Raw genomic sequence first — 14,170 nt, 5'->3', positions numbered from 1 at the left:
CAGACCACAAATGCATATCCCTGCCCTGCCTAGCATACTACCAGAGAGCCTCCACCACCTCCTGATGTTCTCCAACCCATCCAGCAATGACAAACTCAGTTCTGAGCCAGAAGGAAGCTGCCGAAAACAGTGAACAGATATAGCAGAGAAAGGGAACATCTGTTGGTACCATGCCCTGCGCGCTGATGAGAAGAGTCCGAAAATGCAAGAATCGAGAGAAACGGCCCAGCCGTTGAGGAGATATCTGCGTTCGAAGTTAGAGGTCGCTCAGGCGGAAATTTGTGTGTATTTGGCCGCGCGACAAGACTTCTGAAAACAGCAATAATTCGTATTCTCTGGCACCATGACGTTGATACTCGTTTCATTGGCTAGATTTTAGTAACCCACGACCTCATCATGGTGTTCGTCTCGTTTGTCGTGATGGCTTGAGCGGTCGACTCGGCGGAGAATGGGCACTTGTGCCTTTGGTGTCATTGATTCTTTGATATGTCATGGTGACGGGCGGGACCATGAACAAGCTTGTGTCGGAGTACAGAAATATGTTCTGTTGTCTGCCCATGGGTGTTTTTGACGATAGCAAGACGCAGACTTTTGCGTACAGGAAATGCTCCGGGAAAGGAACGATTTGTACCAATCGTGGGATCCCGACGCGATCGTCTACGGCTGAGCGCTGAAGCTTTGAAAGCCTGAGGTCTCGCAATACTTCTCTGCAATTTATGGCGAATATGCTCTTGGTGAGTTATTGCTATTGGTGTTTGTACGCGGGTTGTATCACTTAATCACGTTCGTAACTTAGAGAGGGTCTGAGCAGCGTGTTCAAATATCTGAAAATATGTTTCTTCCCATCTACTAGATTATTGGTACAACCGCTGGACACTGGCGCAAGTACTGCACCTTAATTCTCCATCATCTCTTCTGGAGGGGGGCCGCCCGATTCTCTGTCCCTATCTTTCCGCGCTGCTTGAACGACATCATCGACGCGCAAAAGCACCCGCGCGGCCTCAATAGCGGTTTTCAGAATTTGGATCTACGGGGCCAATATGAGGCGATGCGTTTTAGTTGGAATCCAGGAATGTACCTTCACGCTGGCAGACTCATACAGTCCGTACGACTTCATGTCGACGATCTTCCCAGTTTCACCGTTGATGCCCCACGAATTTTCGCCGTTCGCATGCTTCGCCTGATTGTACATCCTCGTGAGATCGAAGAAGCAGCGTTGGCAAAGCAACGGCACTCACCCTCAGCTCAGTCAACACCCTGATCGCATTCCCGCCACTGTTCTGCACCAGTGTCCGCGGAATAACTTCCATCGCGTCGGCGACAGCACGGAACGGTCCACCCTCCACGCCTGTAATGGTGCGTGCTTTTGCTTGAAGGCCCACGCTGATCGCCATTTCGGTCGCCCCGCCTCCTGGTGCCAGGAGGGGATTGAAGACAACGTTACGCGCCACGGACATGGCATCAGCGAGATTGCGGTCAATTTCGTTCAAAATATCTTTTGACGGGCCGCGGAGAAGGATCGTGCATGCCTTGGGATCAGAACATTCCGTGAGGAAGGTAAAGTACCTTTGAATAGCATTAGGAAAGATGCATTCTCAGCATCGTAGGATCACGACTCACTCGTCGCCCATCTTCTCTATGTGGAAGAGACCACATTTTGTACCGATGTCTGACTCACGTAGATCTTCCAGACGATTCACAATTGTCGCACCAACAGCGCGAGCAATCCGGTTGTTGTCGGACTTGCGTACTCGTCGGATAGCAGAGACATTTGCCTTGTGCAAGAAATGTTGGGCGTAGTCTGGAGCCGTGTGAGGAACTGCACCCAACGAAGACTGTCGTAAGACGCACCAGAGATGCCTTTTTCTGTGATCACAAGATCAGGCTTGAATTCAAGGATTTTGGCAACCATCGCTTTGACCTGCTCCTCCTCGAGCTCCTGAATTCTTGCCCAGTCGGCTTCCTTGGAAATCTCGATATTTGTCTGAGACTCTCCCTTCTTGTACTCTAGCGGGCAATCCAGGAGAACGATGCGCGGTTTCACGATTCGTCTGCGCATTTTGGGGTGTGTGATGTCCTTGTTAAGCATGATGCCTCTGAGCACCTTGCTGTCTTCGATCTCCCCACCGGGTACTTTCTCTACACGCGCGTAGCGCTTGATGTCTACAGTTTTGTTTACACCTTCCTCTTGCGCGACAGTGCGGACCGCTTGCAGCGCGAGGTTGCACATCAGGTCAGACCAGCGCGAAACGAACTTCGTGCCGATAGAAGTTTTAATAAGCGAGAGCATCTCCTCATCATTCGACGTGTCGATGGGAATGGAGATGCGCTTGATGATCTCAAGTGCCTCTTTCAGGGCTTTGTTGTACGCCGAAATGATGACTACCGGATGGATGTCGCGTTCGAGCTGAGAGAGAGACTGGGCAAGGATTTCGCCAGCTGCAACAATTGCAAGCGACGATGAAAACAGTTACTTCTCGCCAGAGTGTGAACGGCATACCAAGAATGATCACGCTCGTCGTCCCGTCACCGCACTCCTCATCCTGTGTCCGGCTCAGCTCGATCATGTTTTTCGCCGCAGGGTGTGCGACATCGATTTCTCGCAAAATAGCATTTCCGTCGTTCGTCAACCTTCGTTTTTGCAGAAAGTCAATGGTACTCGAAAGATTGGAAAATACTATGAAGGCAACGTACAGAATACCACCCATTGGATCCAGAATCATCTTCAACATCGCCTTTGGGCCCAAACATGTCCGAATCACGTCTGCTACAGTCTGTAAAACATGTCCTTGGTGCGCATGATGAGTGGACTTGGACAGACGCGGTACGAACCTTCGCAGCGGTAATGTTAGAGATCTGTGCTTTTCGTCCGGACTGCCTCTCTGGGGCCGTGTCTTTCGAACAAATCAGCCAGTGTCACTTGGTCGTTCAGATAGTTCCACGTACTCATAACAAACACTGGGGTCTGTCCACCGGCCTGCATTTTAGGTGGATTATGTTTGGATAATGTCTCGGAATGCGAGGGCGAGCAGAAGGGTACATGAGACGCCCACACTTCACCTTCTTCTACGGGAAATCTGCTTACGTCACTACGAGTCGCGCCAGTCTCAGGATATGTTTGAGGGTCTCTCTCTCGACAGCCATGAACCAAACGTACCCCACCATAACTATTGACCTGGTAAGCTCTGATATCTGATTTGACTAGGTCTTGTTCTGATACGTGGACAGTCAGGTCCTCGATCGGCACACCACCAAAGAGGTCCTGCGTGCAGTCCTGCATTCTATTCTCTTTCACCGTTTGTTCGGCACGGTGAAGCCACAAATATTTGAGCTTTTGGATGTCACGATGGTGCGAGATATCCTTATGGGTGTGTCACTTGATCTTGTCTCATTTACGCGCATATAGCCAGGTGTGGATGATCCAGACATGAAGGAACTAGTAGAGAATAAGGTGGAGGCATTCTGGAAAGGTATTGAAGGTGTTGCGAATAAACGTGGTCAAGTGGGTTCTTTGAGCACTCGCAAGCCTGTGTTGCCTGATGAACGGTTATTTCTCCGCCAGATTATTGTTATTTTCTCTGAGAAACGACCCCGCAAGACATGGTTCATGATGGGTGAGGTGCGTTGAGTATCCTGGACATTGTACAGTAATATTTATTAGTTCGATAGGAGGAGGTCCCTTGGGAGCAATGGTACGCGATACTGATACTACACTGTGCCGATGTATCTTAACTGGACTTCTCCAGGATTATCAACGCGGAGATCAGGCAACCCACAACTGACAAAGGTATTTCTCGCACGCTGTTCGATTTTCTGAGAAACATACGTGATATATGAACAGACCGTCAAACGTTTAATGCCAATCTGACATCGACTCTGACCAAGAGCCTAAAGACGATGCTGACGCATGCATCGTCTGACCGTGGTCGTTCGGCGGTTCCATTAATAACTAACGCGGAGGGAATTTCTCCGTTTCCTACGAAGATCGTTGTGAAAGTGGGTGGTGTGGAAGTGAGTTGAGTCCGAGCAGATGACATCGGCGAAATCGTTGGCGTTGATCCCTTTGCCGGAATGTTTTCGGCTTGGTTACATGGCCTTTGGACTACCGATAGGTCGAATGAGGTATTCCGTTCTGCATGCTCTATGTTCGTGATTTTGCAGACATGCATCGAGGTATCTACAACCCCCTGGACTACATCTACATGAAATAGGCATGATACGATCCATATTTGCAGTACGTGGATTTACTGGTCTGCTTTTCGATGAGGTGCTCAAGTAACTCGGATTGAGTCCTGTGCGCAATATGGATGTGAGCAACGAAAAGCCGCGGTTTTTCCACGATGCGCTTCGTGCGACGTCGCCATACGCATATGATGCTTACGGACATCCAATGGCCATACACCCAACGGTTGGACAAATTATAATCACAATCGATTGTACCTTTTTGCTCTACATCTCACTTGCAATAATATGCCACGCAAGCGCGAAGAAGTGAACTCCTCAGTATATTCGCTTCTCCACATCATCGTCAACTAACTGTACACGACTCTCCTACTCAATAATATTATCCTAATCCAACACCTTAGTCCAACTCGTCGATGGCCCAGCGCGCGACGTGAGTAGCGTGCGCCTCAGAAGGGTGCTCCGCGGGGTGTGCGCCTGCACCGGGGTGCGCTGCGATGTCGGACTGCGCGTGCGCGCCCTTGTTGTGCGAGTGTGCGTGTCCACTCTTGTAGTCCTTGTGGTACTTGCGTCCCTTCAGGTGCCCGTGAGCGTAGGCGTGACCCGCGGCTTGTTCGTGAGCGTCGGCGTGCGGGTGAGAAGCGGGCACCTGCGAAATGTCATCGTACTCGCGAGCCATGATATCGTCGTACTCGCGGGCCATGATATCGTCGTATTCACGGGCCATGATATCGTCGTACTCGCGGGCCAACATGTCGTCGTACTCGCGAGCTAGGATCTCGTCGAGATCACGAGCCATCAACTCGTCAAAGTCGCGAGCGAGGAGCTCATCGTATTCGCTGAACACGACATCAGATGATATCCAGAGAAAAAACTACAGCAGACACTCACCGAGACTTCTGCTGGTTGTTGTTGCTGTTACCGTTACCGTGGAACAGGCCACCGAGTGCCTTCACGCCCTTCCAGGCCGAGCTGATGCCCAGAGCTTCGCTGCCGTCCTCGCGCGCCACCAGGTCCTCAATCTCGCGCGCTGCATGAGCCACCTGTGCCTTGTGGGTACCCTGGTGGTGCTTGTGGCCGTGACCCTTGTGGAGGTGCTTGTGGCCGTGACCCTTGTGGAGATGCTTGTGGCCCGCGAGGTGCTCGTGCGCGTGGGCGTGGCTTGCAAGGTGTTCATGAACGTGTGGTATGGGGTGTACAGAGGGTCCGTCCCCACGCGCGGCGTGCACGGCAGAGGCCGCAGCGGGATACGCCGCGGTAGGGTGTGCGGCGGCAGGGTTCGCAGCGGAGTGGTGCTCAGCGACGTGCGCGCCCTTGTGGCCCTTGTGGAGGTGCTTGTGGCCCGCCAGCTGCTGGTGCGCGTGCTGGGAGCCAGGGGCGTGCTCCTGGCTCGCGAAGTGCTGAGCCTGAACGTGAGCAGTATGGACCTGGCGCGCTGCGTGGATGGCGGCGGCGGCGGCAGAGGAGACCGCAGAGGGGGCGACATGAGATGCTTGCGAGGGGTGCGCCTGCTTGTACGCGGCGTGAGAGGGCTGCACTGCATGCGTGGGGTGTGCGTTGTGCGCGCCGTGCTCCTCCTTGTGAGCGCCCTTGTGGTGCTTGTGGCCCTTAGCGTGCTTATGCGCGTGCTCGTTGTGCGCTTGCGCATGCTCACGGGAAGGCTTGTGGTCGTGGTCGTTTGCCTGGGCATTCTCGTGGTCGTGTGGCTGCTGAGTCTCTGCGCGCGCCATGAATTCCACGAACTCGCGAGCGATGATTTCGCCAAAATCACTGACGGTCACATTAGTACGGCGCGTAAGACGGATTGATAGATTTCAATACTCACCGAGACTTCTGCTTGTGCTTGTGGCTGTTGCTGTGGCTGTGGAAGATACTAGATACACCTTTGCCGATCTTCAGGGCATCTCCAAAACCAATGGCCTCGGAACCGTCAGCGGGAGCCGGAGCAGCACTGCAAGAGAACCCGTTAATAACTGTGGGACGATGACCGCGAGTACGGCACTCACGCAACCAGTGCGGGGGCAACGACGACGGTAGCAATAGCAAGAACAGTGGAAGAACGCATCTTGACTAATTAAAAGGTGGAGTTGGAGAATAAGGTGAAGGTCGTAAGGAAGTAGGGGGTCGTGAAAAAAGTTAATTAACGAAGGTGTCGTGATGAAAAAAAGCGAAAGAAAGAAGCGAGACAAGCTAGGAGAGAAATGCGTCAGCACATCCCTAAAGTCGAAGTCCAGGGATGGTACTCACTATCCAGTACCTGAACTCGAAAGAAGCTTGGCTCGAACAACTGAGGAGCTGGAGAATAGACGTCGTTCCAGGGGGTCCTTTATACGTTGCGGTGCGCCTATCCAAGGGATGCCGACACGGCCGGATACGTGCTTTCCCTCGCAACATAGGTTTATTTGGCGTCGGCCAACAGAGTTGATGTGATGGCCGAGGGGCAGTCTCCAGTGGCATCTATTGCGCGAGCGGCAAGCGACACCGCTATGTACAGCATATACGTCAGAACACTCGGGCGAGGCTGCAGGTGCGGGCCTCCGGCCGTACTGAGCCACACCATTGGTGACCGTGGATGGTGTTCATCGCTGATGTCGCATACACGCGAAACAAATGCAGGGGCTGCATCAGTTGTTTCGGCTGAACTGGGCGGGAGAGAGATGATGAATGGAGTTAAGTAACAGTTCGAGGGTGTTACGATGAAACATACACAGACTTTCCATCAAATTTGAGTCAGGTCTCGGCGGTAGTCAACATCATGGTGGGCGCCCATCATATGATTCACAGCACTTGTCATTTTGGGACCGCTACCTGTGAGCGCTTATTGGAGCGCCAGTCTCTGCACGCCGCGTCGGACCGTCTGCTCGCCGTCTGCACCGATGTCGGCGCGGTCAATTCTTGCGCGTCCACCGCGGATACCCATACAAAGTTTTGCTCGACGAGCCTATTCTGTTTCCCTACAACCCTCGTTGGTCTATCCACACAAGTCCGTTCCTCGTGTCTACAGCGAGCGCAAAACGTACCTCTACAACCAGTACACCCGCCTTCTCCAGTCCACAAAAACCTCTCCGCTTATCCTCCTCCAACACACCGACTTTTCCGTTAATCGTCTCATCCATCTCCGTCGCGAAATTGCAGCAGCAGCGACAAAGCATGCGAGCACCGCCCCCTCGCTCTCCGGCCCATCCCCAACGCCCGTGCACGCGCCCGAGCTGCCGACGCTGACCTTCATGCGCACCTCGCTCTTTGGCATAGCCTTGCGTGACTTCGCACCCATGGACGAGCAGATCTCAAAAGAGATCGCGCAACTGGTCACCGGCGGGTTCACGGTGCTCTCCTTCCCCACACTCAACCCACCGCTGCTCAGTGCGATCCTCAAGGCGATGTCGAAGGCCGTTCCGCCTCGCAAACCGAAGACGGAGGAAGAGCTCGAGCAGGAGCGCAAGGACAAGGAGGCCGCGTTCGTCCCGGGTCGTCGCCCGAAGCGCGTGCGCCTCCCGCCCACGCCGGAGCTCAAGGTCGTAGGAGCACTGATTGAGGGTCGTGTTTTCAAAGCAGAGGGCGTGCAGACTGTCGCTGGGCTCCCGACCCTGGACACACTCCGGGCGCAGCTGGTGGGGTTGTTGAGTGCGCCGGCGACACAGTTGGCGATGGTACTCAGCGAGGCGAGTGGTGGGAAGCTGGCGCGGACGCTGGAGGGCCTAAAAAAGAGTTTGGAGGAGGCGGAGAAACAAGACGCTCAATCTGCATCTCCATAGCGTTGAGATATCATGCATACACTTATTATTGGTATTCGCTGCGAAGGATGCGGCTGGCCCAACAGACAGTTGTTTGCCCGAATGACCCCAGTATCGCGAAAACAGCAGCAGGCTCTGTTGCTGCTCACTATTTCAGTCTGCGAGCGGATGAGCAGGGACAAAGTGAAAAGTCATAGGTACAGCCAGTCATTAAATGGTACAGAGTATACCGCTATCGCCGTTTTGACCCTCGTCCCTCATCCAATCCAGGCGAGCTTCTCCGCTTCCTGCTATTGAGAAACCAGTGAGCATCGTCGTCAATATAGAGGATATAGCTGAAACGAACCTGCTACTCCTCTCATCCTGGTCTGGCGTGCCTCTGGTTGCTTCCTTCATGCCTCCCGCTCCCCCTCCGTAATCCAGCCCGTCTACCGCGGGCGCGCTGCCGTCAATGTCCTTGTATTTGTTCTTGTTCCGCGGGCCAGTGGGCACGTTGGGCGGGAGCGGAGACGCTGGTCGAACGGGCACTGCTATATACCTCTCTGTGAATATACGATCATACAGAGTATCAAGAAGCGTACCTCGACCACGGGCGGCAAATCCTCCGCGTCCACGCATGCCGCCCAATCCTGCTTGCATCGCTCGTCCTCTGAACTGGCCAGGCGCAGGCGCATTAACGCCGCGGGTAGGTGTCGGCGCAGCTGGGACGGGCGTAGCACTACCCTCCATGCCGGGATACATCTGCTGTCCCATCTGCTGCCCCATTTGTTGGCCCATCTGTTGACCCATCTGCTGGCCCATAGCATTCTGGTCCTGTGAGATAGATCAGCACTCACCACACGCGCATCACCCTCATCATACTTACCTGCATAGTATACTCCCCGCCCATCCCGATCCCGATCATGCCCTGCCCAGCACCGGACACTCCAGGGCCGAACCCATCGCCCATCGCCATCTGCTGCTCGGGCGTGCCCTGCCCTCCACTCTGGCCCCCGCCCATCCCGCCCTGGCTTGTGCCGTCCTGCATCATGCCTCCACCCGGCCCGCCGCCCATTCCCTGAGCAGGCATGCCCTGGCCCCCGCCCATCTGCATGCCGGGGCCGCCCATGCCCATACCCATGTCGCCGTTCATGCCCATCCCGGGGCCCACGACGCCGCCCATCTCGTGCATCATGGGATTCATCATCCCTCCCATGTTCATCATCTGGTTCATCATCGCGCCCCCATTCATGTTCATGCCCCCGCCCGGCGCCATCATTCCCCCACCGCCGGGTGCGCCGCCCCCGGCCATCATCGCGCCCGCCATCACCATCGTGCGGATCTCTGGCGGGAGCGCGGTGAGTTGATCCTCGGCCATGCCAGAAAAGCTCTGGAAAAAAGTAAGCGGACATAGACGCGTCAGGACGCGCCATATCAGAATAACAGGACACGCACGAGCATGTTGTTCTTCAATACGCTTGCAACATCTCCTATCTCTCGCCTGCGGTAGCAATAAGCCTCCCACGAGATCTCGTCGAATCCATAGTTGAACCAGTCGCTGATGTCAGAGCCGGGTCGCCGCCAGGGCTTATCAGCCAATGCGCTCAAGTCCACCTCGAGTATGGAACGCCCATCGAGAGTACCGGGTAACTCAGGGTTTATGGAAGGATGCGAAGGTGGCGCTTTAGCCACCGGCAGCGTAGAGGTGTCAGGTCCTGACTCGGCTTGCTGCGTGCCTTCGGGCGTCTTCTGCACGGCGCTTGGTGTTTCCCCAATATCCCCCAGCACAGGCGTAGTTCCTGTGGGTTGTGGTGTAGACGAGATCTTGGTTACGCCCCCTCGTTCACGAGGAGTGTATTCTGTCGTGAGCGACAGCTGTGGCTGTTGCGGTCCTGTACATGAGAGTTAGTATGGATGCAGTCCGCGTGTGACTGGGAGAACACACCTCGTGTAGGAGTACCTTGAGGAGCGTTCGTGGGGCGGTTTCCTGGACGATGTTGTTGCCTGCAGGGGGTTAGCTATACAGTGTCTCCCTCCTAAAGGTACGTACCGAAGATCAAGGGAGCGCGACGGCTGGTCCATGATGATCTCAATATCCTTCGAGACGTCGTCAGACACGCAGTCGAGAAAGTGAAATAGAGCGTACATCATCACTCTCTTCTTCCTCCTCAGCCTCGCCCTCAACCTCCCCTCCGCCTTCAGCCTCACCCTCGGCGTCTTCGCCATTTGCGTTCGCAGCGACCTCTGGTGTGCCATTAGATGAGCTAGCAGCCTTCTCTTCCAACGTCGCGACGAGGCCTTGGGCCGTCGAGCGTGTCTCTTCAAGGGATATTCTAACTCGTCCGTCAGAGCGCGTTAACTAGAGCAAGACGCAGAGTGGACTCACGGTTGCGGGACTGAGTATCACACATATAAGGGCAACCGCAACAAAGCAAGCAACGTCAGAGTAGTGTCTTAATGCCCACGAGTAAACTAGTCGTCCTCACCAGAAGTCGCCACCGGCGTTTTCACCTCTGGGATATCCGCGGAGTTTCCGTAGAGGAACTCGTCGTCGTCGTCTACAATCCTATGTCACACCACGTATGAGAACTTGAACCTGTACCGTGCAGCTCAACATACATGTTGCTCAAATGCTGCGAACCAATGCAAAATACAGGTACAGTGGTGGTCGTCAACTGGTGCACCAGTTAGAACGGAGGGGATACATGGCAGTCACGTGCACCCTTCAAAACTTCTTGTTTCCCGACTTTGAGTAGCCTCGAGGCTGCAGCAGGAACACACTTCTCTCAGCTGCCGGTTCGCCTGCTGGATCATCTCAGTAGCTTTGTGTTGTAGGCCAATCTGCGACGTATCTGCTTTGTTTTTGCCCTCTGTGTTCTGAACTAGGAGATATACCGCTTTACTAGGCTCCACTCGCTCACTTTGACGCGATGGGTAAGTCACAGAAAAAACGCCAGATGAGGCGACACAACCCGATGCGAGTACCAGACTCGCACTTGCCCAAAGGCCTCGCGTCCGCGTCCGCGTCGTCCTCCAAGAACGACGCGATACTGCCTATAATCCAGAAGGTCTTGATTTTGCACTGTTTCCGGTACCCGCACTCTGTCTGAGCTGTGTTATTGTCGTGTGCAACAGATGGAAAATATCGATCCGTCCGAGCGCAAGTGGGCGTGCGTCGCGGTCTCGAATATTATCCAGAACGACCCTGCTAGTAGAAGATTGCTGCAGGGCAAAAATGTTGTCGGTGCGCTGATCACGCGTCTAACAGACAGTGAAGAAGAGGTTGTCGTGGAAGCTGCGGGGGCGTTACGGTTAGTGTACGCGTGCATTGCACGGGATTTGTCTCTGAACGTGCAGACAATTGTTTGGAGCAGAAATCTATGTATCGACGGCGGTTTCGATATATGCGCTGAAATGTATAACAAGAATATCCTTGCATCTCTCAAGACATTTGTACCCAAGGTATCTAACCCGGATCGTCTCACGGCGAACTCGTTTTTGATATTTGCCTGGTCTGTATAAGATCTCCAATACTCTGTCTCAATACCTATCTTCACCCAAAAGCGCTCCAGAGAACGCCCAAAACTTGGTATATGAATTCGCCGACAATGTCATCACCATCCTTTGGTGTCTTTCGTGAGTTAAGCATTCTGCTTCAGTGTTACCCAGCTAAGGAAGCCCAGAGAGACTTCTAACAAAGCCATGAATGCTATCAACGAGATTTCACTCGTCCCCTTCTTGATGTCATTCCTTGCGTCAAGGGACAGGCTGCCAATATCGACTATTACTTCCGCCGGTAGGTTTATGTTTACTGCCTACTCTTGCGTGAGGCTCATTTGGCCGCCGTTACACCGATTCCTAGCTCAGTGCTTGTACGTACTGACGGACGAAAACCAGCCGGTCATCGAGGAAGTCCGCTCGAACGCCGGCTACACATCCTGCCTGCTTTCCATCGTACGACCAGACGAACCTTCTCTAAATGTGAATGGAAAGAGCGAAGAAATATCGGATGATCGCCAGCTGATGTTCCGCATTTTATGCTGTGGTATGTCTTTTCTCCTCAGCAATCTTGGACTATAACGATAATAATTCGCGCGAAGGAATCATGAGGAACATATCACCTATCCCGCCACCATCTATTGCGGCGACGGTAGATCTCGATCGCGACATCGTCCTCCCCATGCTTGAGCCAGTGCTTTCGCTGGTTTCGCTGCCCGAGGCTGCCCATCTCGCCCAAGAGTTGGTAGAGAAAGAGGTAGGCGATCTTGTGTAATTATCGGAGACGTGGAGCAGCATGACCTTCTCTGAATGTAGGATTCCATACCACAATTGGAGAAGCTTTCATTGAAAAATACGCCAAAGTCCGACCACAAGACTCCTTCGGAGATCGAGCTCGAGTGTCTAGAGGTTAAACTGCGCACTGTGCAGATGACGCTCGAGATCCTGACGGGCGTGTGCGCGACACTGCCTGACCCGGAGATCGACTTGGCAAGTGTAAATGCAGATGGCGAAAACGAAAATGAAGGCAAGTCGACTTTCGCGACTCGATCAATTTCCCGATGGGAAGTGTAACTCTGTAACTCTGATGTCACAGACGAGGACATGGACAATGAAGCTGACCTGGATGCGGCGCCTCAGGACGAACCGACAGCCAATCCTACGCCGTCATCGAATCCGACTTTATTCAACACCCTGGTCTCACCGCTCCTTACGCTCGTACAGCCGACCGCGCTCTCCTTCCCTCCACCTAACGGGCCGTCCCCGCACCCACCAACGACATCGGTACTCAGTGCGATCCATATCAGTGCGCTCGAGTGTCTCAACAACATCTTTCTCTCTCTTGCGCAAGCGTCCTCTCGGGGCGTGAATCTCGGCCTAGACGCCGTGCGTGGTAAGACGGTGTGGGATGCGGTATGGCGCGCACTGTGTGTTGTGGGCACGGAGGTCGGCCACGCGGGGCAGGAGCGGCGGCGGGACATGTGGGAGGTTGGCGTAGGCGTTCTGTGGGGTGCGGGGATCGTGTGGAAGGGCACGCTCGTGCCCGAGGAGGAGCAGGTGAACGCGCTAATGCAGCTTTGCAACGCCGCAGCGGACCAGGGCGTCAAGGTGAAGTGCATCGGTGCCCTCGAGTGCCTCGCGCAGCACCCATCGTCCGTCGATGCTAATCGGGTACGTCGGAGAAGAGCCGCTATCCTCGCATTTTTGCTGATGACTCATTGTTTGTGGATCAGGTTATCTTGACGTACTTGCTTTCCCTCCTCCCGCCTTCGTCGTCATCGCCTACCCCGACAGAACCGCTCCTGCAGGCCGTCTCTGCCCTTATCGACATCTACTCGGACGAAACGCTGCCGTACGACGTCAACTTCCGGCAGGGGCACTTTGTGGACGCGCTCGCAGCGAGTGTCGATGGCGTGCGGAAGGTCGTACGGGGGATCGACCGGAAAAAACAGCGCGCACTGCGGGTGCGGGGCGAGGAGGTACGCGACAACCTCATCGCGTTCATCGGGTACCGGCGCGGGCTGGGGATCTGAGTGCATAGTAGGTTGCTGACACCTCTGGGACAAGAGAGATATGCGCAGTATCTGGCAAGATCTTCTATCGCGAGATGTGCCGGCGTACGAGGTTCTGGCGGCAGGGCGCTGCGGTCATATGTTCGTATACTTCAGACAAGGATATATTTGCGTGGCGCGTGTTATGGGGCTACTTGTGTCCGAGGTTCGAGCAATGGCAATTAGTACATGGCATGCTCCGGGCCACATCAGAGCGTGCTGCGGGCCACATACCAGAGCGCGCTGGGGGGCACACCGCTGTTATCACTGGCCCCGCGGCGGCGCTACGAGCAGGAACGCAATCCGGGGTCGCATGGGGAAGAGGGGGCTCAGTGCTACAATCGCTACGCGTTGTCAGACTTGTCAGGCATGCGGCACTAGAAGGCGCAGAGCCGACCGCGTCATGAGATCGTGTCAGCAATACGTCGTGAGAAGCGAGGGTGATAGCGCAGTTGCTTCCTGACAGGGCCCCCTGGACGTCGGACACTGCAAGGGACGAGCACGGCAGGATGACCGCATCAGAGCGCGGCCGGACTCCGTGCGAGTGACGTGCGGCGGTACGAGGGGTCCACCGGCACGCAGCGCAAGTAATATGCCGCAGACTTTTGATTAGTTCGCCCCATCAGCCATACAGAAGTGCCGGGAATGGCGAAGCAGACCCAGGGTGGTAGGGAGACGCCAAGTCCCTTCACAGCAACCACTGCACTCTTCGGCGGGGCCACGTTA

The 14,170-nt window shown here is 54.7% G+C and overlaps 6 protein-coding genes across 6 annotated transcripts; 3 read left to right on the top strand and 3 right to left on the bottom strand.

Moving 5' to 3' along the window:
• Window positions 1-895: 895 nt before the first annotated feature.
• SCP_0101510 (T-complex protein 1 subunit gamma) lies at window positions 896-2,983 on the bottom strand (the record flags this gene model as incomplete). Its single annotated transcript, XM_027752390.1, has 9 exons — window positions 896-1,027; window positions 1,079-1,180; window positions 1,239-1,566; window positions 1,621-1,801; window positions 1,852-2,439; window positions 2,501-2,631; window positions 2,695-2,774; window positions 2,833-2,894; window positions 2,947-2,983. The coding sequence occupies 9 exons, from the start codon at window positions 2,981-2,983 to the stop codon at window positions 896-898; spliced, it is 1,641 nt and encodes a 546-aa protein (XP_027608191.1).
• A 159-nt stretch (window positions 2,984-3,142) lies between these two features.
• Window positions 3,143-4,020, top strand: SCP_0101500 (Meiotically up-regulated gene 66 protein; the record flags this gene model as incomplete). Its single annotated transcript, XM_027752389.1, has 7 exons — window positions 3,143-3,178; window positions 3,233-3,349; window positions 3,407-3,502; window positions 3,563-3,619; window positions 3,670-3,692; window positions 3,747-3,787; window positions 3,842-4,020. The coding sequence occupies 7 exons, from the start codon at window positions 3,143-3,145 to the stop codon at window positions 4,018-4,020; spliced, it is 549 nt and encodes a 182-aa protein (XP_027608190.1).
• A 562-nt stretch (window positions 4,021-4,582) lies between these two features.
• SCP_0101490 (hypothetical protein) lies at window positions 4,583-6,247 on the bottom strand (the record flags this gene model as incomplete). Its single annotated transcript, XM_027752388.1, has 4 exons — window positions 4,583-5,021; window positions 5,074-5,952; window positions 6,008-6,133; window positions 6,189-6,247. The coding sequence occupies 4 exons, from the start codon at window positions 6,245-6,247 to the stop codon at window positions 4,583-4,585; spliced, it is 1,503 nt and encodes a 500-aa protein (XP_027608189.1).
• Window positions 6,248-7,058: 811 nt separating this feature from the next.
• On the top strand, window positions 7,059-7,937 carry SCP_0101480 (hypothetical protein; the record flags this gene model as incomplete). Its single annotated transcript, XM_027752387.1, has 1 exon — window positions 7,059-7,937. One exon carries the CDS (start codon window positions 7,059-7,061, stop codon window positions 7,935-7,937), a length of 879 nt encoding a protein of 292 aa, XP_027608188.1.
• A 211-nt stretch (window positions 7,938-8,148) lies between these two features.
• Window positions 8,149-10,602, bottom strand: SCP_0101470 (hypothetical protein; the record flags this gene model as incomplete). The annotated part of the gene is made up of 12 exons (XM_027752386.1): window positions 8,149-8,206; window positions 8,263-8,446; window positions 8,498-8,729; window positions 8,782-9,285; window positions 9,351-9,787; window positions 9,841-9,899; window positions 9,946-9,992; window positions 10,042-10,228; window positions 10,282-10,291; window positions 10,382-10,461; window positions 10,515-10,520; window positions 10,580-10,602. The coding sequence occupies 12 exons, from the start codon at window positions 10,600-10,602 to the stop codon at window positions 8,149-8,151; spliced, it is 1,827 nt and encodes a 608-aa protein (XP_027608187.1).
• A 223-nt stretch (window positions 10,603-10,825) lies between these two features.
• SCP_0101460 (ARM repeat-containing protein) lies at window positions 10,826-13,426 on the top strand (the record flags this gene model as incomplete). The annotated part of the gene is made up of 10 exons (XM_027752385.1): window positions 10,826-10,963; window positions 11,031-11,206; window positions 11,270-11,357; window positions 11,419-11,531; window positions 11,579-11,691; window positions 11,758-11,940; window positions 11,996-12,150; window positions 12,210-12,420; window positions 12,490-13,064; window positions 13,127-13,426. 10 exons carry the CDS (start codon window positions 10,826-10,828, stop codon window positions 13,424-13,426), a joined length of 2,052 nt encoding a protein of 683 aa, XP_027608186.1.
• Window positions 13,427-14,170: the final 744 nt, after the last annotated feature.

This window comes from Sparassis crispa (assembly GCF_003851025.1).
Source record: "Sparassis crispa DNA, contig_000000F, whole genome shotgun sequence".
In the NCBI taxonomy this organism is placed as follows: Eukaryota; Fungi; Basidiomycota; class Agaricomycetes; order Polyporales; family Sparassidaceae; genus Sparassis; species Sparassis crispa.
The sequence above is the reverse complement of the archived record's forward strand: the minus strand, read 5'-3'. Positions and strand labels throughout refer to the sequence as shown.